The sequence below is a fragment of the Drosophila montana genome, unplaced genomic scaffold, assembly GCF_035044405.1.
Source record: "Drosophila montana isolate Dmon_TW-CO22-7 unplaced genomic scaffold, ASM3504440v1 contig_3266_1, whole genome shotgun sequence".
Classification (NCBI taxonomy): domain Eukaryota; kingdom Metazoa; phylum Arthropoda; class Insecta; order Diptera; family Drosophilidae; genus Drosophila; species Drosophila montana.
The window spans coordinates 135134-158795 of NW_026998148.1; the positions used below are offsets into that span (position 1 = coordinate 135134).

The 23662-nt window shown below is 37.1% G+C and overlaps 4 protein-coding genes across 4 annotated transcripts; 1 reads left to right on the forward strand and 3 right to left on the reverse strand.

The window, feature by feature from the left end:
• Positions 1-459: 459 nt before the first annotated feature.
• LOC135434079 (ATP-binding cassette sub-family G member 1) lies at positions 460-8306 on the reverse strand. Its single transcript, XM_064690453.1, has 7 exons — positions 7776-8306; positions 4916-5033; positions 4059-4248; positions 2243-3082; positions 2004-2172; positions 1844-1944; positions 460-1780 (listed from the first exon to the last, which is right to left on the reverse strand). Exons 1-7 carry the CDS (start codon positions 7966-7968, stop codon positions 1280-1282), a joined length of 2112 nt encoding a protein of 703 aa, XP_064546523.1. The 5' UTR covers positions 7969-8306; the 3' UTR covers positions 460-1279.
• Positions 8307-12522: 4216 nt separating this feature from the next.
• Gs1 (Glutamine synthetase 1) lies at positions 12523-14519 on the forward strand. The gene is made up of 2 exons (XM_064690468.1): positions 12523-12686; positions 12985-14519. The coding sequence occupies exon 2, from the start codon at positions 12992-12994 to the stop codon at positions 14192-14194; it is 1203 nt and encodes a 400-aa protein (XP_064546538.1). The 5' UTR covers positions 12523-12686; positions 12985-12991; the 3' UTR covers positions 14195-14519.
• Positions 14520-20358: 5839 nt separating this feature from the next.
• Positions 20359-21217, reverse strand: ovm (oven mitt). The gene is made up of 2 exons (XM_064690471.1): positions 21044-21217; positions 20359-20985 (listed from the first exon to the last, which is right to left on the reverse strand). The coding sequence occupies exons 1-2, from the start codon at positions 21215-21217 to the stop codon at positions 20485-20487; spliced, it is 675 nt and encodes a 224-aa protein (XP_064546541.1). The 3' UTR covers positions 20359-20484.
• LOC135434090 (uncharacterized) lies at positions 21216-22656 on the reverse strand. Its single transcript, XM_064690469.1, has 3 exons — positions 21815-22656; positions 21539-21752; positions 21216-21475 (listed from the first exon to the last, which is right to left on the reverse strand). Exons 1-3 carry the CDS (start codon positions 22623-22625, stop codon positions 21265-21267), a joined length of 1236 nt encoding a protein of 411 aa, XP_064546539.1. The 5' UTR covers positions 22626-22656; the 3' UTR covers positions 21216-21264.
• Positions 22657-23662: the final 1006 nt, after the last annotated feature.

Here is a 23662-nt window from a genome sequence, read left to right on the forward strand (position 1 = left end):
TTACTTTTTATTTTGACTTTTTTTTAATATTTGCAGTCGGTTAAACAAAAAGATGTCTGGTTTTATCTAAAGAAAATGTTGTAGCTTTATTTTTTTTTTCTAAAAAATTAAAAATATTGATATTTTTTTTTTTCAAATTCAGGGACATAACTAATCTATAGGTTTAGTTTTGATAAACTTGTAAGAGTTTGAAATTTAGGCAGAGCAAAATATCAAGCATCTTTTTTTTTAATCTTTGGATGACACTTGCGAGGAACTGCAACAACACTTTATATATATACTCAGTCGCATCAATATGAGATGTTAGTTTTATCCAAGTTATTGCCGATTTCAGGTAATGTGGTTTTTAAACCCACTTGCCAATTTTTGTTGTCATATTTTGGCATAAAATTTGACAGTAATATAAGAAACCAAGAATCGCTGTTAAAATACATTCATCTGAATGCTAGAAATATATAATCAATTTTAAACGATTTTATTTTTCCATTTAATCCAAATATAACTGTGGACACTTAGAAGAAATTTTGCGAGTTTTTGAAAAACAAATGTTATATTCTTAAATAATTTTATATTGTATAATCAATCTTCGACCAAAATAGTGTTAGGCTACACATCGTATTAGCTTCGATTAAATTATAGAAGTCCGGGAAGGCTTTTATTAAAAATTTCCACTGTTTTTGTTTATAAGTAGATTGAAATATAAATTCGATAATTTTCAGGATTGCAAAAAAAGCGTAGGCATTTTTCTTCTTCTTCAAATGTCATTAAACTTTATTACAAAATATATTCAATATACAATTTCCAAAAGGTATTAATAACATTTATAAATAACATTTTGTTCGTGAAAAAATGGCTTTAAAATATTTGTTTCATTTTATAGGATTCGTATTTTGAAGGTTTTTCATATTTGTGTGTGGTATTATTTACAAACCATACGTTGTAGTATCCCAAAATTTTGATTTATAATTCACTTTACCAAACCCCAAAAATTTTTCGCCGTTGGGTCTTTTACTCATTTTATAGTTGCTGTTTTTTTTCTCTATATTGTTAAAATTTGTATGTTATATCTGGAGCTGAAATACAGATCACAGTGAAACCTTTATTTGTGGTCCCATCACACTTAAGCTAAAGATGTTGACTATACAACGTATTATTGAAACTATTATACAGAAACTGAACGTTTCGGGGATCTAAAATCAATTAGTGATATATTAATAGATACATTGGGGTAGACACACAGAAAGCTTTTAAACCCAAACACAACAATATATTTAAATAGTTAGCGAGTAGTCTTAAGCTTCCAGCGTAAGAAGAGATAGGCCGAAACCCGCAGAACTACAAAAATTACAACTAGCGCAACAATATCAAGTGTGAAATTCGCCTTGACCATGTCCAACTCCTCCAATGTGGTCAGGGGCGATTTAAAATGACAATACGTTTGGAAGCACTTTAGTTTCTCACGTCCATAGCCATAGGTGGCCAAAGCTGTACCCTCGAAACCGTAACGTATATATGAAAGGTATGTGATCCAGCGTAAATAAACTGGTATTGCGTCGAACGAAACAAAGAACCCAGAAAAGAGTAGGAATGGTACCGACATAACAGGCGCCAGGAAGACACCGTTTTGTACGTTCATTGCAGCGCCGACGACCAGGCCAACAGACTGGGCCACGAACGAAATTAGAAGGCAAGCTGATAAGAACATGGAGAAACGGAAAAGTTCCCAGGGCTGTGAGGTAAAGTAGTATACTATTGATACGTAGATGACACAGAAAATAGCCTGAAATAAATTTGAATAGGATAATGTTATAAGTCCAAAAAAATATTTAACAAAAATATATACCTGGAATGGTAGATCTGCAACTGATATAGCTAAATAATATGACTTCAGAGAATACCAGCGATTAAAGTTCTCCTTTAGCAATACCGGCATTTCAAGAGGGACTGTGAATGTTAAATATTGTGATTACAATTTTACATTACTTGAGAGATGAAAGACTTACATGACAAAATCGTTATGGTCATAGATGTGTACATCAAGAACAACATGTTGAAAAACAGAAAGCCCAAATTACTTAGTACCTTAGCGCCATCGTTACCAATGTCATAGTACAGAGCTCCAATTAGAAAACCAACCAGGAGGTGGGCAAATAAGCGCAAGTACATTAAAGTCTGAAAGAAGAGCAAACAGTTAGCTTTGGTATTAACGAACGCGACTTTTGGCATGATTTTTATGACCTACCCAGTCACGGTAACTGAAAAGCAAGGTCCTCTTCAGAACTACCCAAAACTGATGAAATTGTGATGTTGGATAGCGCTCGGGCGACAGAATCTCCTCCGAAAGTAGCGCGGCGGTGCAATTGTCTGTCTTTTCGACATCAATCATAGCATCGCCTTTCTCGTTGGTGGTCACCACAGCTTGCGCTGCTAGACCATTAGTTTCCTTAACAATGTCGTTGACCATTCCATTCAGCAAACCGTTGTTCAGAGTTAAGTTGTCCTCGTACTTGCTGCCACTAACGTTGGACAGATCGTTTTTATCCAAAATAGCTTTCAAATTTTGCACTTTCACCAAATCGTTGCGTGCCTTGATACCAGCATAGTCTGCCGAAGAGCGAATGTCCCGCTTGCCATTGTCAATGGCATCAACCAGCTTGCGTATGTGATCACCATGCTCTCCGCACGACACCTCAATTACGTAGCTCGCTGGGTTGTGGTAGCTGGGGCACTCCAAGCTCAGCGTGGATAGAAAAGGCACCAGTTGCTTAGTGCTACCTTGATACACGCACTGTCCATCGGCAAGCGTGTAAAGCTGATCAAACATTTCGAATAGTCGAGCGGATGGCTGATGTATAGTACAGATGACAGTACGTCCGCCGGCAGCCAACATTTTCAATAGATGAATGCATTGGAAACATGTCGAGCTGTCCAGTCCGGAAGTGGGCTCATCGAAAAACATAATCGGCGGATTGCTCACCAGCTCAAGTGCGATCGATAATCGTTTCTTTTGCCCTCCTGACAGGTTGCGCGTCATCGTGTTGCGATGCTCACTCAAGCTTAGAGTCAAAAGAATGTCATCAATCTGTAAATGATACATTTTTATTAGAAAATTGATTTTTTGCTTAGTGTCGCTTGCAGAAATAAAAACGAGTCTGTTGCCTGGGAGTATACAATCAGGAGGTTAACTATAGGTCAAAATAAAAAGGTTACGAATTAACATTTGCGATTTTGACGCCAATACAAGCAGACACACAGACGGACAGTCAATCGACGCGGTTATTAAGGGTGTTCATAAAAGTATATATTAAAATTATTTCTTCAAAAACTACAATATGATGCACATTTTTTAAAAAACCCTTTTTATCGGTACGGGATATACATACTTTTTTATACCCTGAACCCATTGAAAATGGGTAAAAGGTGTATTATGTATTTGTGCAAATGTTTGTAACAGGCAGAAGGAAGCATCTCCGACCCCATAAAGTATATATATTCTTGATCAGCATCAATATCCGAGTCGATCTAGCCATGTCCGTCTGTCTGTCTGTCTGTCTGTCTGTCTGACTGTCCGTCTGTCCGTCCGTCCGTGCGTCCGTCCGTCCGTATGTATGAACGCAAGGATCTCAGAACCTATAAGAGCTAGAGACTTGAAAATTTAGCTGTAGGTCCTCCTAGTCCCCGCGCCGATCGAGTTTGTTTCCGATAGTCGATAACTTGCCCCATTTTCAAGTGATCGATAAAAATCGATATTAAAATCCTGTTATTTCAGCAATTTCGGCAAATAATATGAGCTAGAGTCACCAAACTTGACATGTAGCTTCTAGAATTGTACATATATGTATATCAAGTATCTTTCATTTTATACCAATCGCCTGTCGGAAGAAGAGGGTTGAGGGTATCCCCTAGTCGGGAGCTCCCGACTAGAACCTCTTACTTGTTTTTTGTTATATTTGTTATTGACATTTAAACATTTGCCCAGCTATTTTTAATTGACCATGCCAAATATCTGCCTAAGACATGTTATTTAAATCCGTAGAATGTACTTGCTGTTTATTTACCATTGAATTCTTTTCCATTTTTGTGAACTTTTTGCTCAACTTTAAATTTGTTGCTACTGTCATCGCTTCCTGAACAGTTAAGTTTCCGTGCAGTTGATTATCCTGCATTATGTATGCGGACAATTTACGGAATAAGCTCAGATTTCGTTCGGAACCATTCATGGTAACGCTACCCTCGATATTTGAAGTTCTGAAAATATACAAAATTGTAAAAAAAATATATAAAGTATACATATAGGTAGTATGTGTTTAAAAAATACTTGTTTACAAGTACAATAAGTATGCCCACGTAGAAGTAATCGCTTGTGTGATTCAATTCGCGCATATAAAGAAAGCAAACGTGAGGCACCCATATGGTCATACATGCTTGCATATGTACATATGTACATATATACACACGTACATGTGTGTACATACACACGTGCAAGGTTGGTCCAAAGTTCAGCAACGTGGTAGAATTTGGTATAAGCGCTTAGATCAATAACCACATGTACTTATGTATTATGTATACCTGTAGATGTGCTTTTGAAATGATAATAGAAAATTATTTCGATTACATACCGGAAACATAAGCTTATCGCAATCGAGCGAGCCGGTCATATTGTTTCACGGCTATCACTTATAAAGTAAATAGGGTCCGTAAATTAATTATATGCGTAAGAATAAATTTATTTTCAATAAAATATTGATGTTGTCGAACTTATTAGTGTAAGAATGCACCAGGTTGTCCTTCGTTATATAACACAATAATTTGGAATATTCATTTGAGATGTTAATGAATTAAAAATTGAAATATGTGCATAATAAAAAACCGATAAGAACGTTATGTTAAACTGACTATCAATTAGCAGACTCACTTGTAGCCCGACAAAATGTTGAGCAATGTACTCTTTCCAGCGCCGGATGGTCCCATAATGGCCGTAAGCTCTCCCGAGCGCAAACGGCCGCTGACACCTTTGAGAATGGTTTTGGCATCTAAAACGATAATTTTTGTAAATGATTATTTAACAACATTATTGAACAATTAACATAACACTGCACCGCAGTTGATATTCAATATATTATACAGCTGACCGTTGCATTGCTCAGACACACAGTAATAAGTCGAGTCTTATATGAAATACGAAAAACGTTTAAACTTCAATAAACAGCAATTGTGCGGTCAATGGCCTTTGTCTATTTTGTTGCCCTCCATAACTGAGACGAATAAATGCCGATGACAACGTACGCCTATCTATTTGTAGTTGAATGTGAAGGTGAAAGATACATATAGTGCAAGATATCGGACAATTACATACAATTTGAATAGCGAACAAAAACGAAATCGAGCAAACTGAAATTCGATTTGTTAAGAAGATCAAATTAAATAATAATCAGATGCAAGCTGCTTGATTAAAGCCCATGCATATATATGCGCATGTGCACACTCTGTGAGTTAATTGATTGCCTTGTTGATGCGGGTTAGTATTGTGTTGCGTTGTTTCAAACATGTTACCAAACTTGTTTTGTACCAAAACTATAATCTGTTATTTCATCTTTGCTATAAAGTTTACCTAGGTTCTTTTATAATTGATTTGGTAGTATTCGGCGGATTAAGTTCATCGATTGATTGATTGACTGATATTTCTAATATTGAAATTTGAGAATCTATCTTTATCTTTATCAGTATCTATAAATATTGTTTAATCTAAAAATGTTTCCAGGTTTTTATTATGGTTTTAATTACCTAGTTACAGCAAAACATACCATTTTTTTTAACTTCACAAGCATTTCAAGATAACCTAACTAAATACTTGTATAACTGCAGTTAACTGCCATAACCTTTGAGTCATAATGCATAACATTACTTTTGACAGCTCAGTTGAAATGTTTCACAGTTCAGCAATCTGAACCTTGACAGTAAATGTCTTCAGTTAGAAGACCACACAACCACTACGATTACGCAATTTTTTCGCAATGGACTACCTTAAATTACAGGTGGAAAAGTCGGCCAGCCGGCTATAGCTGCTCAAAAACTGGTACTACATATGTACTTAAGTGATACGCTTGATGAAGTAATGCCAAGCATTAAGGTTAGGTTAATTAATAAAAATATGTATATTCATTTTTAATAAGCTTACGCTCACTAGTCTAAAGATATGCCTGTATTTATCATAAAAAGCAACTGCAACATCTTCAAGGGCAATTATAACAAATCTATCAACAATTGGTCTTCAAGAACACATTGAACAGAATTTTGAATGTTTATTTTAAAATAGTATAATTTGCATGCGTTCGCCTCATCGCCCGCCATTTTCGGCAATTTATTGTTATTATTTGGCCAAGCATTCAGCAAGTATCTTCAGTTAACACTCGGCGTCGTACATAGACATTTTTCGAGCTCAGTTAGTGTGTCAAGAATTTATAAATACTGGCATGTGTGTTCGTACACAACCTTCAATGAGTTGCTTTCTTGACCTTTGCATTTAATGGGTGGTAAATATATTAAGTACTACCTGCTAAAAAAAGTATTTTTTTTAAACATTTGTTGACCAGTAATTTAGTGTGGCAGTTCAAAGATTGCTTTTATAATGCTGACTGACATACCGTTCCAAAGCTTACATCGAACTTAAAATGGCCTTTGGCCTAGTCCTAGTCCAGCGCCTATTATAGCCCCATTCAATCAATTGAACTATCATCCTCAAAGTAGAGCAACGGCAGGGAATTGGAAGACTCGGTCTGTGGCCAGTGCTCCCTTCAGCAAAATTCAATCGAGCGAAATGAATATTTGTATACTTTGCATATGGCACAATTGATTTACGATTACCTGAGAACAAAAGCAGCTGCACCCAGCGCCCTGAAAGGCGCTACGTATAAATGATGTTTTACTAAGCAAAATGTATTGATTAATGCACATACGACTGACGATGTACTAGGAGATCCAATTAATTAGATTGGCGTAAATAAAACAAACTTGTCAGCGAGACGAGCATGTCAACATATTTACAGAAACACTAGTCATTAACAACAAAAAGCTCATGACCATGCCTCCCCCACCCTAACGTAGCTCCGGCTTATGTACACATGCTACTATATATTTATATGTATATATGCAGGCATACACATATTTATGTCATAGTATATGTGTGTACATACATAGCATATGGCCGAAAGAGGCAGACACGATTCGCATTGGAAGCTACTTGTTGAGTGCCCTAAAACACAGCAGTTTGCCTGTTATTGCCATTGGGTTCATATGAGAAGCTAGCAATGGTGGGGCAAAGGGTACTTTATCTTTATGTTAAATGGAAGGGGATTGTAATTACCCAGCGCTACGACTAACCAAGTCCAAAGTTCCATTAAACTTTGCCCAGCGAAGCTCGATGTGGCAACGCTGCCGGACAACTGCTGATATAGATGAGAACAAAGAAACCAGAAATAAGCACAGAGCGCAGCAGAAAAGCAAAAGCAAAAGCAAAACTGGATTGAAGTGCTCAGAGAGTCGACGGCGCATAATAAAATCTAAAGCCACCTAGAGGCCAGTGAATAAACGTGGATTGCAATTACTGAGAATAACAGAGGCAACAAGCAAAACAGCTGCACCAGAGTACTGCTCATTATACCCTTTTGTTTTTGGTAGCGCTACAACGACGACTGTGACTCTTCTGACTGTATGAGCGCAACACTGTTGAATGTCAATGGTAATCTTCGGTGCATTGAGTCTGGATGAGTACTTACTGCTTCGGTTTCCTTCCTTGACGCGATATGTCAAATTGTGGAACGCCAAATCCACGGGTGGTCGCTTCGGTAAATGCTGCAGAGTCTTTGGCTGGGCGGGCACGATTTGGGCTTTAAGTTGTCCAGCGCCTCCATTTCCGCTAACGCCCAATCTGTTATCGTTTAATAGATTTTTATTTTCGTTCGTTACCATCTTGACGAGTTTTTGGTTAACCAAGAACTATGTATGTATAATTTTCTTGAAACTGCAAATCGCAGTCTCACGTAGCACTTTTATTCGTTAAACCGAAATTCTATTTTTTGGTGTGTTTATAATAATTTTTGTGCTTATAGCCTTTGATAAAAATAATTTCAATTTTATATTCTTGCACCACTATTGCAAAGGGTTCTTTAAACGGCCCTGCTGCTCTTTTGCGTTTCAACCACCATCAACATGGGGGTCGCTCTATAGAAAATTTTCCACCCGTTTGTGAAAATAACTTCTGCTTCTCGAATTTCTAGTACCTAACGCGCTCACGCCGCGATCGCAACTGAATGTTTCGCAGTCGACGTAATGGAACAAAGCCAAAATGCGAGCGACTCTGAGCACTCACCACCACAGCTGCAGCTGCACACAGCAACGACTCATCCAGTCGGGGCAGCTCCACTGCTTACGCCAATGCTTTAGCTTGGGGCGGGAGCGCGATGGCAATAGTCAGTCAGAGTTGTTCTACTCTCGGTTTTATGAGAGCCAGTCATTGCGCGTGTGGAAAATTCTCATCGCTGAATTGATCGGTTCTCCGAGCATTTGTATACATTGCTTTATTTTTTTCATGCCATATAAATAAAACCCTATCATTTATGTATATAGATATACTCATGTACATGTGTATATATACAGCTGTAGGAACATATGAGTATTTTATATTTTATGGCTTTATTGTTTATGTTTTTTGGAAAACTTTTTAACTGTTAATACCCATCTTTTTATAGGACAAGTATTTATGTGATTAATAAAGCACATTTTACTTAATTATGCCGATATAGAAATGTACATACAGATGTATGTATATAAATCTCTAAGGTAGGCTCACAAATATGTGTACTATGTACATCCAAGACTAGAAAATGTACAAATTTGTATCTATGTATAGACAGTTCGAGGCATTGTTTAATTTAATTGATAAAAACGTAGACATGTTTAACTTCGAGTCAAATCATATGTTTTGCCAGAGTTCTCTATATTAGAAATTGCTGTGACGGCTGGTAAATTGTAGATTATTCAGTTCGGTTATCAACTAAACTCTATAAAAATTTATTACACGTTTCGAACATAGGTATACCGAGATAACTATGTATACAGTTATATATATATATATATATAGCGTGATAATATATACACATGCTTGGACGCTGATAACTTTATATTTGATACAAAATCGACGTTTTTTTTTTTAACTTTGTGTTGTACGACATGGAAGTTCCTTATCACTTATGAGCAAAGTCCGCGTCTTTCAGTTAATACAAGTTTGGCTCTTCAACGGTGGATAATTACTCATTAAGCTAACTGTTTCTATGAAATAGAATCACTTAGCTGTTGAAATCAGATAACTATAAAGATCGCAGCAGTTATTTGACTAACAAGAAAATATAGCGCTCTATCTTGATCTAATACGTAATACATATGTATATGTATGTGCTGTCACATAATAGCAAACGCCAGTAATGGACTTTGCTTTTTTTTTATCATCTGTGCAGTTACCAACAAGTTTCATTCCATAATGTGCTGAGTTTGATAATTGGTAATTGGATACAGTAGAGGTAAATAGTTAGCTATTTATGGTATCATTATTTAATGACTGTTATATGGTAACAATTATAGTTGTAGTAACTAAGAAGCTATAATTTATACGTTTTTTTCAAGTCCAGCGAAAATCAGGCGTTTAATTATATTTATTTTTGCTCTTACTGAATATTCTTAAATACATATATACTATTTGGTTACCATTTCCTTTTAAAATTTGTTTATATAAACAAGTTAGACGGGATGCATTTACATGCAAGACACATTTTTGAAAGATACATTTTATAGTTTTAGGGTTATCAGAAATTAACTTGATTTAATCAACTTGCATACAGGGAAAGTGCAAATTTTATGAGAATTCCATAAATTTTAAAATTTGTGCATTGCTCGATATATGAAATAGTCCGATGATATTTTGCGGTGCAGTTATTGCAAAATGCAACTGAAACAAACCGGTTTCTCTTGTTAAGACTTCCATGACAACAATTTTCCAAGCTCAACCATATTCGACGCTAGATTTGTATCTATTCGTGTTATTCGTACAGAGTCCATACAAATGAAAAGCTGGTGAGCAATTGGTATTTCCAGTTATGCAAAGTACTGAGTTTTCTACGAACTAAATATTGTTTCCTATTGTGATGACATTGCGTTCGTTTCCCAATGTGATATTATCAAACTTAAATAGGGCTTAAGTAAATCAGTATTTTTAAAAATAATATAAATGCAGGGTTTTATTCTTGCCGCCACGCAACTTAAATAAGTCAAGGCGACGTAAATATGTATTATATTATACGTATAATTAAAAAAAAAATTACATGTTATTGTATGACTAGACAGATAATTACTCACAAGTTATTATTTTCCAAAAACTGTTCCCAGCTATTAATATCCATAGTTTTGTCGATAATGATTTCTCTATTGCCTACTTTACAAAACGAATCAATTTAGAGTACATTGTAAATGTACATCGTATCCAAGTATTTCATTGTCATAAGTAGCTATGAGACCCTTGAAGCAACAAGTGGCAATTCCAATCAAAGTGCCAAATCCAATTTTTATACTCGTCTCCAGTTTTTGGTTGCTGTTTGCGCTTATGTACTTGATGTAAAAATTGTCAAGTATCTTAAGTCGCAATTGATTAACAAATCTCTGCACTTTTTAACAGCCCTAACTTATTTTGTATCTTGCGAAAGAAAACTTCAAGCCGACAGCCACTGGAAACGATGCCACACAACTGGAAACGCATTGTGCGAGTGACTACGAACTGTGCAGCAGTTGCAAGCACTCACACTTTCGCACGGTATGGTGGAAAACCGTACTAATACATACAGAAGAAAGCGCCTTAGTCTGTGTGCACTACCAACTTAAAGCTTAGCCAAAATTACGTCAAGCGCACAATGTACCGAATATACAAGTAAGGCAACAAAAAACATGCTTTTACATATCTATGTATGTATGTATGTAGGCAACGATTACATATAAACAATGTACAGCTATATGTAACGATTACATATAAACAATGTACAGCAATAGATTTTCTGCTAGAAACCTCCGCTGGCTTGGCAAAAGCCAAGGAAGCTGGTTGGCTAAGTTCGGTCAATCGCAATGGCTTGATTTTCGGGCATTTGTATAGGTATATGTAATCTTTTTATATAGGTGTTTTATATAGGAAAAACAACTTAAATACTTGAAGAGTGCTTAAACTTTGCCTACTTATAGGCGGACACAAAAAATTATTTTAGAAAAAAATTGACTGAAATGAAAAGTAGAAATTTAGGCTGAAAACAAAAATGGATTTCTTTGGCATAAAAGCTTTGAAATGCTCTTCGTGCATATACATATGTATGTATGTATAAACTGTACTGTTTCTTCGTCGTAAAGAAATGGTTTTATAAAGATAAAAACACTTTAATCCGTACTGGTTTCACTTTGCGAGTGTTGACTGTGGATAATTGTGAAAGTTCTTAACATACAGAGTTTACAGTTTTACATACCAGGAAACACAACATGAAGAGCCGGTAGAGCTGCCGGTGTGCTTAACAAGAACATACAGATGCATATATTTATATATGTACATACATCTGCACATTTAAAATTTTGTATGTTGGCACGCACAGCACTAATATGTATCAGGGGAAAAAAAAAAAACAGATAATGGACTTTGTACCAGCAGTGCGAAGAGACATGGGTCTTTCTCTATTTAAAAGAGCGCATGTGCCATACCAAATATCAGCAGGCAATTATTGGCCTGTTGCAGTTGTATGACCCGAAACAATGTTTATAGCTTGGTGGAGGTCAAACAACCTGATAGCGATACTGCCCTGATAAATAAGGGAATTTGGGTGTCTGGTTAGTTATTTCGCTGTTGAATTGGGGCAGACAATGAGCGAGAGTCTGCGCATTGTGAACACCAAGCATATTGTTGCTCTCTTGTTGTTTACATTTTTGGTTTCTCCAGACTAGTTTCTACAGTGAGCGCGCGAAATATGAAAAAAAATATATTAAAAGTAAAACAAAAATAATAATAAGCAGTTATGTAATTATTTGATGACTCACAAAGGACCCAACCAAAGTATTTAAATAAATCTTAATACTTAGTAATGCAACCACAAAAACTGAACGATATTATCGTATTCGTTAAAGAAACATTAGTCTGGCGGTCTTAATGCGTCGTTAGTGTCACTCACTTGCTCTCAGAGGCAGTGATAGCGCTTGCATGTGGGCGCCCACTTCTGTCTCTCTTCCCCTCGTTTTTTCTGTCTCGCTCTTCTGCCCATGTGTGTGCCTATGGGCTGTGCATGCGTTGGTATCACTGTAGGACGCGTCGACACTGCCGATGCCTCTGCTGCTGCTGCTGCTGCTGCTGCCTTCGTCGCGCCGTCGGCTGAAAATGCGATAAAGAAAAATCGAGACTGGCGAGCCAAACGAGAAAAGTGAATGTTGTGTCGTGAATTGTATTCACAAACCTTCCTAACTTCGTATAGGTTGGGCGTCCCAAGCAGTCGCTCCGCAAACTGATAAAACAGCGCGCAAGTTCCGCGAAGGCTACCAAGAGGAGAACAAAATTAATAAAAAAAATATAATACATACATATATACATATAACAGTATAGTGCAATTAGTGTAAATGTAAGTTGAGCGAAACAAAAGTAAATGCAACTGTAATACATATACATACATACGTGCAAACATGAATACGTATGAGTGTATAAAGTTTGAGCAAAAACTTGTGCATATCAAAAGAAGTTAAATACAAGTTCAGAGAAATCAAATGTGAAATTTAACATTGAGATGACATCTCTTGCGCAAGTACTTCACATCCATTATCCTTGAACTTTCTGTATACGCATATACATACAAACACACAGTGCTCTCAGATAACCTCAGTTCAAAAGTAAATGTATCCTTTTCTTAACTCATACCCAAGCACCGCTATGGCATTCCGTGTCGCTGGACTCTTCCTGAAAAAGGAGCTGGCCGCCCCCGCAGCCCAGCAGTTGCGCCTGATGCGCACCTCGAACGTCGCCAAGGCTCAGTTTCTAATCAACTCGCCCAACACGGCGCTGGACAAGAGCATTCTCCAGCGTTATCGAAACCTTGAAACACCTGCAAATCGAGTGCAAGCTACATATCTGTGGATCGATGGGACAGGCGAGCATATTCGTCTTAAGGATCGTGTCCTTGATAAAGTGCCCAGTTCGGTGGAGGATCTTCCCGACTGGCAGTATGACGGCAGCTCTACTTATCAGGCACAGGGTGAAAACTCGGACACAACGCTCAAGCCCAGAGCAGTCTATCGCGATCCGTTTAAGCCAGGCAAAAACGACGTTATCGTCATGTGTGACACCTATAGTGCCGACGGAAAGCCAACGCCCTCAAATAAGCGCGCCGCCTTTCAGGATGCAGTGAACAAAATTGGTGACCAGGAGCCCTGGTTTGGTATTGAGCAGGAATACACGTTGCTCGACGTGGATGGGCGTCCCTTTGGTTGGCCCGACAACGGCTTTCCGGCACCACAGGGTCCCTACTACTGTGGTGTGGGAGCCGACCGGGTATATGCCCGCGATCTCGTCGAAGCTCACGCTATAGCCTGCCTTTACGCTGGAATTGACTTTGCCGGCACTAACGCTGAGGTAATGCCGGCACAGTGGGAGTACCAGGTGGGGCCCAGCAACGGCATGAAAGCTAGCGATGATCTCTGGGTGTCGCGGTACATCCTGCAGCGTATAGCTGAGGAGTACGGCGTTGTCGTTACTTTCGATCCAAAGCCAATGGAGGGTCAGTGGAACGGTGCAGGTGCACACACAAATTTCTCCACAAAGGCAATGCGTGCCGATGGCGGCATGAAGGCCATCGAGGAGGCCATAGAGAAGCTGAGCAAACAGCATCAGCGCCACATCAAGGCCTACGACCCCAAGGAGGGCAAGGATAACGAGCGTCGTCTGGTCGGCCGATTGGAGACTTCTAGCATCGATAAGTTTTCATGGGGCGTGGCTAACCGTGCCGTCAGTGTACGGGTGCCGCGTGGCGTGGCGACGGCTGGCAAGGGCTACTTTGAGGATCGACGTCCCAGTTCCAACTGTGACCCTTACGCCGTCTGTGGCGCACTAGTACGTACGTGCCTACTAAATGAATAAATCATTGGCAGCAGGCGTCTTTTGTGTTAATAAGTAGTTGGCGTTAAATTTTCAAAGATGTATATACATAGTTGAAATTGTAGCATGTGGGCGGTCAATCTGAACAATTCGATTTGGGTAAAATCAAGAAATATTTTGCTTGTGTATAAAAAGACAGATGAGATAGAAGAAGAGGTTATATGTATGTGGCTAGCATTTAAGTAAATAAAGCAAGAGAGATGAAAGAAATAATATAACTGAAATAAAAGTGAAATTACGTTCGGCCATAATTATGTTTAAAAGTTATGTTTAAATAAAAACCTTCTATTTTTTATAATTTATATAATACGTATTTTAATTTATATGCTGCATGATTTTTATTTTATATTTTGATTTTTGTGACTGTACAATATACTTATATATACATATATAAAGTGTTTTATTTTTTATTTAATTCGCTTGATGTTAAGAAGATGGGCATATAGAAGATGCCCTAGTTAACGCATTTGCAGATTAAAAGTCATTAAAGTTATAAACATGTATGTATGTATGTATGTATGTACACATGCTTACCGTATATACACATAGATATATATATACATAGAGCACATACTCTATCCGATGTTATTGTATACAATTTGCCAAACAAACTTTTAAATAATGTAATGTTGAATTTCAGTACGAATAAACATATTAATACATGTATAATATCAATTGTAATATCAACGACCTAAATTAACAAAATTTATTAATAAATTTTATGAAAAGTAAATGTATTCGATACAGTTTAAAGCACATTATTTGTCTTTATTTTGGGATACGCTTCGGTTTATCGGGCTTTGTTTTGCTTTTCATTTTCATTCGCCTTCACTCGTTCGGCGCCGGGCAGTAGAAAATAAGAACAAATATATTTGACACGCGTTTCGCATTCTGTTGGGATCTCTATGAATAACAGTATAAATAGAGAAGATGTTTAATCAAAGTATTATATTTTTACTTTTTAAAGTTGTCCCATAAGCGTACGATAATTTTGTCATAATGGAAATTTTCCGATGGTAAGAATTGTACACATATTCATTTATCTGTACATACATACTTACAAATACATTTACTTGGCACTTTGCATTTTCGTATTCCCATGTACATATTCGTATTTATACTATATATGATATATGTGCGTCGCGGCTATATATGTATATACAAGTGTACGCATTATACATACGTATATATGTCTCGAAATCTTTAAGTGAAATTGATAATCATACTACTTCGTTGGTCGCGCTTAAAAGTGCACAATTAAATATTGATTAACACTCTTAAAATGCAAATACAGCAGCGTGGCGACCTTAATCGCGACTAAAAGGGTATTCGCTCATAAAGACTGACAAGCAGGCAACAAACAAGTGTGCAAACAAGCAAAATACGGTTGAGCGATGCACTTCACCTTGAGCTGGCGACACTTGTGACACTTGCATCGGCGATTAATGCGTTAGTACAGCCAGTTGTTATACCCTGAACCCATTGAAAATGGGTAAAAAGGGTATAATGTATTTGTGCAAATGTATGTAACAGGCAGAAGGAAGCATCTCCGATCCCATAAAGTATATATATTCTTGATCAGCATCAAAAGCCGAGTCGATCTAGCCATGTCCGTCTGTCCGTCTGTCTGTCCGCCCGTCTGTCGGTCTGTCCGTATGTATGAACGCAAGGATCTCAGAACCTATAACTATATTCGATAACTTGCCGCGTTTCCAAGTAATCGATATCGAAATCCTGTTATTTGAGCAATTTCGGCAAATAATATGAGCTAGAGTCACCAAACTTGACATGTAGCTTCTAGAATAGTATATATATATATTAAGTGTCTTTCATTTTATACCTATCGCCTGTTGGAATAAGAGGGTTCAGGGTATGCCCTAGTCGGGAGCTCCCGACTAGAACCTCTTACTTGTTGCTATTGCACCAGTCCACAAATGGGTTGGCCTGCCATTCTCATAGCTTTACTGCACAAATATTTGTTCACATGTTGTGGGACGCGATTGGGCAGACATTTTATTGCAACTTTGCCTTTATACAAATGCAAGTATTATGATCAGCTAGCTGACAGATTGTGTAAGTGGAATAAGGTCACTAGCCTGCAACCGATAAAGCAAATTATTAATAAGTATAATCAGTGAGCACACGTGCTTTACGATTATTATTCATTTGTTTACCAGCATAGAATTGTGGATTTTATTTTGTTGTCACAACTACAATATGTTAATAGTTAATAGTTTGTAGTTATTTTCAATGTGCATTTTCGAAAATTGCATATGTACACATATTCGAAGCTTTTGGAGCAAGAGATTTCTCTACGCCTGTTTGTTAAATTGTTGGGTAAAAAAACCTGTCAGTTTTAAAAAATCCATAAGCAATCGTATGTCGATGCCTAATTATGAACGCAATTCGTTTGAGTTCCGCACCTTTGTCTATTTAAATGAATGAAGTTTATTTATATACGGTAAACTAGTTTCAACGTACATATACATATATATATGTTGACATCTTACAGTGCAGGTCTTTCGAGATCAGGCTCAAGCTCAAGCTGGTTCAATTAAGTTTTTCTCTAGGAGATTTGCATAAAACTGAAACAAGCTAAAGTTATGTATGCTCACAGCTACTTTTTGACTCCGCAAGTTTGTACATTTGATTTGATACTGCACTGTGGATTAAATATTCATACTGGCATCGAACAACATTCCTTTTTAAAAATGTATATATACATATACATAGCAAAATGAAGAACGGAAATTTTAGTTAAAAAATTAATGCTTGCTATCAATTTTTTTATTTTAATACTCTCTGTTAAGTAGAAGCCTAAACAATTAATTCCAAAAAAAAAAGAATAATTCAATAAAATAAAAACCAAACAATTGACCAGTCCGCCGACCTATGATTGTTTACTTTGGTCAGACGGCACCTGTGTCCCGCCAAAACTTTAAAGACAATTAAGCAATCGATCAAATTGGAATTAAGCGAATTGATAACCAACTGCCTGTCGTTGTCGCGTGGAGTGCAGAAAGCAGTGTGTGGTAAAAGTAATAGACAAGAAATGTATGCAGTTAATAGATTTCAGAGACCATTTGGCACATAAAGGGCTCGATCTGTGCGTTAGAAATGTTTGGCTTCTTTTGGCATTTGCTAACTCGGCCAATAGATTAACGACGTTATCGGGCAGTCATAAATCATTTTATAATTTCATATGCCACTTGCGACAAACAAATGCGTATTCGTTCAGAAATTCGATTGATATAATCCGCAAAAAAAAAAAATTCAATTTATTTATATAAATAAATATTTGTTACGAAACGGCACACGGTCACGGTGCGTGATAGATATATGTACATATATTTCTGCTTGACCGTACAGTGCTCATCAGTAAATATGATAGAGGTGACTCACAATTAGTTAGTATACTATCTACATGTTCACTCAAAGCGTTATCAGAAGTGGGGCAGACCCTTGAGGAAAAACCGAACACAACAGCATTTGGCGATAATAACTGATTTTCAGTAAGGTTACGCCAACAAATATAAACTAATATAAATCACATATAAATGGCAACAAGGCTAATTATGTTTATGTTGTTCCCTTTGCTGGTGGCCTTTTTTTTTTATTATGTCAATTGGTTTTATTAAGTGCCAAATCAGCTGATAATTACGATTATGACACTGCCCATAAACACACTGGCTTGAATGCCTGAGGAATTATAGACTATGATCGCAGTCAAGTGGTTGTTGAATTGTAATCTAAAACAGAGACGCGATAATATACAGAAATAGAAATATAATGTATGTATATAAAACATTTATATTGTTGGTAATTAAAATAACATTATATACAGAACTTTACCCCATTTTATTGTCCTTAACAAGAGTTTGAAATCATTAACAATTGACAATCAAGTCTACTGTGCTCAACTAGAAAACACCCTGTGCCACCAACATATCAAGTGGTTAAATTGGCATACAATAATATTAGCCCTGTTGCCCATTAATATTATCAGTAGGCTCTTGACTATCAACTGTGCCAATCCTTGACGAATGGGTTACAAATAAAGTATTTATGAAATATACATATTTATATTTTAGAAGAAATTTGTTTTCATGCATACAAAATATACAACACTAAAATATCTCATGCTTTTTGTATCTAAATTTGTAGATATAGCCATATTTTTTTTTATAAATTTTGCGACTATAGGGTATAGTTTGTTACAATATAATGGCCCCTTATCGAAGGCCCATGGCCAATTTTGTGGGTTCTACTTAAGTCACATGAAAAACAATCAACGATGCATACACTTTAAGGTGTTATAGCCAGTTAAACAGTTATAAAAGTTTTATAAATACCTTTTAGTTGAGTTGGGCTCATTTATTCATATGTTCCTTAACGTACAATGATAAAATCATTTAAATATGCCTGTTACCCCCCTCTCTTGTTACTCACTCTCGAAACGTATACTGCCCTCTTCTTGGAACGTTGCGTTGGCGTTTTCGGCGTAGACTACGCCGTACACGCGAGCCGTTTCTTTACGTCATCGGCTTCGCACGCGTCTGCCAAGTGATCTTTTTGTTCTTTGGCTGATTAGCACATTGAACCAAACACATAGAACCGACGAATTTGACGTAGCCAAAGACTATCAAATTTTAATTGACGCTTCATTTAGATTAATAATTTTTATTTTATTTAAATATTCATTTTTATTAATTAATGCTGCGTACAAAAATGGATCATTGCTGACTATAACAAACACATGCACACGTATATGTATATATTGTGTATACCCGAAATTGTCTGTGTGTGTGTTTTGGCACGTACTAGACAGATAATGGCTGACAACTTTGTCTTTTACAAGGCGCTCAATTGCTGACCCATTGTTGTTTTTAACTTGAGCAGATTAAAAACAAGTAAGAAGTTCTAGTCGAGAGCTCCCGACTAGGGGATACCCTGTACCCTCTTCTTCCAACAGGCGATAGGTATAAAAAAATGAAAGATACTTGATATATATTTACTATTCTAGAAGCTACATGTCAAGTTTGGTGATTTTAGCTCTTATTATTTACCAAAATTGCTCAACAAACAGGATTTCCATATCGATTTTTATCGACTACTTGGAAACGGGGCAAGTTATCGATTATCGGAAACAAACTCGATCTGCGCATGGACTAGGAGGACCTACAGCTAAAATTTCAGCTCTTATTGGTTCTGAGATCCTTGCGTTCATACACATACGGACAGACAGACGGACATGCTGATCAAGAATATCAGAGATGCTTCCTTCTGCCTGTTACATACATTTGCAAATACATTATACCCTTTTTACCCATTTTTGATGGGTTCAGGGTATAACAAAACTGGCATTGTTATTGTTCTTGTGCACTGATTATGAGTACCCGATAAGCGTACTGCTGGCTTGCTGTGTGTAGCAAACTGCGCTATCAGCATACCCTTTCTTAAATGTGTGATATGTACTAAATACATATAACTGTGCGTTGAGTCAACCACCCGAACTCAGATCGCAGAATTTTCCGTCTTTGTACTTTTTAAAAGATAAATTGAATATATATCTACATGCTTAAGTACAATATATTCTGGTTTTTTCTTGTCTTCTTGATGTACATGAATGTCCAAGTTCAATTAAATAAAGTTCATTCACTGCTGAGCCAAAAGCTGTTATCATAGGGTCTCTCGGTAGAATGTAATGTGAGGCTTTATGGACATTTACACTGGACATAGTGATTGTATTCAATCGATTTGCGATGTGTATACTACTGTAGGCATGTGTGTGTGTATCTCATTATGCAGCCAAACATAAAATAGGAAGACTTAAAAAGGCAAGGACAGCTGCTCGACTCATATAGACAACGTTCTCAAATTTTCTGTTAAAGATTGTTCGAATGATTTGTCATAAAGGCACAAATAAATCTTTTTGTCCTATTTTTATAAAAATTAAAAGCAGAGTCGGTCTAGACGTGTTTCTCTTTGTAACATACAAAGACAGGAGTATATAAAAGTTTTGACTACTTTTCCCACTCTTGCAAATATCAAAAAAAATTTTATCGGTTCTTCGTAAAGTAGACATTGGTGTAAATTCTCTCCTTGATTTATTTTCCGCTTCCAATTTGTATGTATCTGCATTTATTTAAAGTGACAGCCTGAAAGTATTCTACTTTTTGTAATTATAATAATTATATGGAAATAATTATACAAAGAATAAAATATCGGAAGGGTATACAAATTGGTTTATTTTCTTGTATTTTAAATAAGGCTTACTCGTTTCTACCACAGCCCTTTTTTATGATCTTACCAGCTATGTTATAAGTAGAAAGCGGATGCAGTTGTGTATTGGGCAATTCTTCAAGCAAAGCACCAATTACCGTAAATGTACCTTTGGCCTGGTACATCAGGCTAAGCAGCGGATTTCTTGGATTGACGCGCATGTTGTTCATAACATAAACGCCTTTATTAAGGGGACAACTAAATGTATAGTTGCTTTGTCTTAAGACACTTTCCTTGGCTGGCTTAAATAGTGGTACGGCATTTATAATACCTTGCATTGCGCATAATTTGGTGGTCACATTGTAAATAATACGTTTCTTTTCCTTAGGGCTCTGTTGTACAATTAACATTCTTGAGACGGGTGACGAAATAGCCTCGTTGATGGTTGTAATTGATCCCACGCCGTTTTGATTAGAAAATGTCATATTAACGATGAACCGTGGCCGATCATCTGTCCAGTTTGTGTAAATAAAATTCACGTAGTAACAGCTCTAAATAGCCAAAAAAAAACCGTAATTAATGTCACTTGAAACAGACGCGGATAGATACCTCTTTGCACTCGACGTTCATATAGATGGATAGTACTATCCATATTGTTACAGGCACAAATATGTCGGGTAATATGTGCATAGCCTTCTCGTATGTTAACAGATAACTAAATGAGCAGTGCCAAGTAATGAGGCCTATATTTGTATTGAAATAAAATAAATCCAAAGCAATCATCAGACATCATTAGGGGAAAATGATCATTTCGGTTGAAAACAAAGCAATTACTCCAAAAATAATATATTAAATTTTTGTGCCAAGCGCAAAATTTCAATTAGCTTCCGATGCACCCGCCTCGAACTAGTGGTCTTTAGCACCTGAGATAGTTCGAGCTCATTTTCAGTGCGAGTGACTTCATCCGCCAATATGAAACGAGTCATGAATATAGAATGGGGCACTTGAATGTATGCGATGCGTTTTAACTCAGCATCAAACCTGTCGAGAATATACGAAGTTACTAAGACGTAATTTTATAAATGTATAAGCAATGTGTCTTACGCCTCGTAACTATACACACTTGTATTTACACCCACTCTAGTTAGATTCTCAACAAAGACATCATAGTAGAATTTCAGTAAATTCCGGTAGTTTTCTTCTAGTATGCACGTTGAAACGCTTGTAAACAAAAATGATATAAGATCGTGTATGACAGAATCATACTGTGCGGTTTGAAAGTCGATTATTTTTAATTGCGTCGGCTTGCCAGATTTATCTGTAGGAAAATTGTTGAATGAATCTATATATCTATATCTCCAAATGCCTTCACTTACTTACCATATTTGAACATAAGGTTCATTGTCCAGAAGTCGGAGTGAATTACACTGTTAAATGCATTATCTTCGATAGGCGGCGCTGCTATAAACCTAAAGAATTCCGTTGAGAGTTTTTTAACATGCGCTATCATTGTCTGATCGTTGCCGGTTGCTTCTGCAATATCCACCAATGTTTCCGCTATCATCGTTGCTTTCGATTCCGGCGCGGCTGCATGCCAATCGAATTTGTGAAAAAACGGTCTTAGTTCCATTTCAAAGACATTCGGTTTCTTCAATCGCAGAGCAATAGTAAGTGCATGGAATTGCGCCATATACTTTAGCACCACATGTGTATGGAGCAAGTCAAAAGGCTTTAACCTCTGGCCCGGCACGTAATTGCTGTCCCGCAGATCCTCCAACACCAAAATCGCGTCCTTGTCCACAATGTTTGCGTTTGGGATCAGGGATATGCGTGAGCCAAAATACTGTGCAAAGCCATCAAACTGTGCGTCTCTGTGTATGCCAGCCTCCACTTGTAAAGTGCTCAGCGCTGGTGCTAATCTCTCGTAAATTGCAATTTCTGCCAAACAGGTGCGTTCGGGCTGTATAAATTGCCAATGTTTTGGGTCTGTGGGCGGCACTTTAGCTACAAGCCGCTTAGCAAACAGCTTACCGTCAGGACACTGCACTTGGGCTCGTACGGATATTAAAACACTGCCGTAATTATCACCCGGCTGTGTTAGGTTTTCTACTTCATACGAATATAGCCTACCACCATTAAGTGCTGGCTCAATTACTTGACCCAACCGTTGAATTACTGGCAGGTTATTCATCTTGATGAGTTCCACGTATTGTCGTACTGTAGGCTAGCGGGTTATTGATACAAAATAGAGCGCTTGGCCTGAAACATACACAACACGCTAGATTTTCTGGCTATCGCTCAGATAACGTTTGTATGTAGCAATCTTCTAAAACTGATAAAGAATCCCTCTCTCACTCTTTCTCTTTCCCTTTTATTTTCGCCTTCTGCTAAGCAGAGCATATAAGCAGAAGCCAGAACTCCGAGGCACTCGAAATAAACTGAATACCTATATTTATTGAAGTAAGAATATTAATAAATATGACATTCTTTAAGTACTTACAACGGTTTGGCTTTTTGATAATGGTTTCACTTTTTGATTATGGTTTGGCCCCTCAATCACTTTGGCATCTAAATCTGGCAAAATTCATGTGAAAATGGTACCCTCAAATATCGTATATGGACATAGGTCAACATTTCCCACCCCCATAACTCGGTCAAATCTCATCCGATTTTCACGAGGTTTGGTGTTTTGGTAATGGTTTGGCCTCTTTATCAATTTGACATCTAAATCTGGCAACATTATTTTTGGTCAAAATTCATGTGAAAATGGTACCCTCAAATATCGTATATAGACATAGGTCAAATTTTCTCAGTCCCACAACTCGGTTAAATCTCATCCGATTTTTACGGGGTTTTGTGGTTTGGTAATGATTTGACCTCTTAATCAATTTGGCATTTAAGTCTCACAACACTATTCTAGGTCGAAATTCCTGTGAAAATGGTACCCTCAAATATCGTATATAGACATAGGTCAAATTTTCCCAGTCCCACAACTCGGTCAAATCTCATCCGATTTTCACGAGGTTTGGTGTTTTGGTAATGATTTGGCCTCTTAATCAATTTGGCATTTAAATCTGACAACACTATTCTAGGTCGAAATTCCTGTGAAAATGGTACCCTCAAATATCGTATATAGACATAGGTCAAATTTTCCCAGTCCCATAACTAGGTCAAATCTCATCCGATTTTCACGAGGTTTGGTGTTTTGTTCATGGTTTGGCCTCTCAA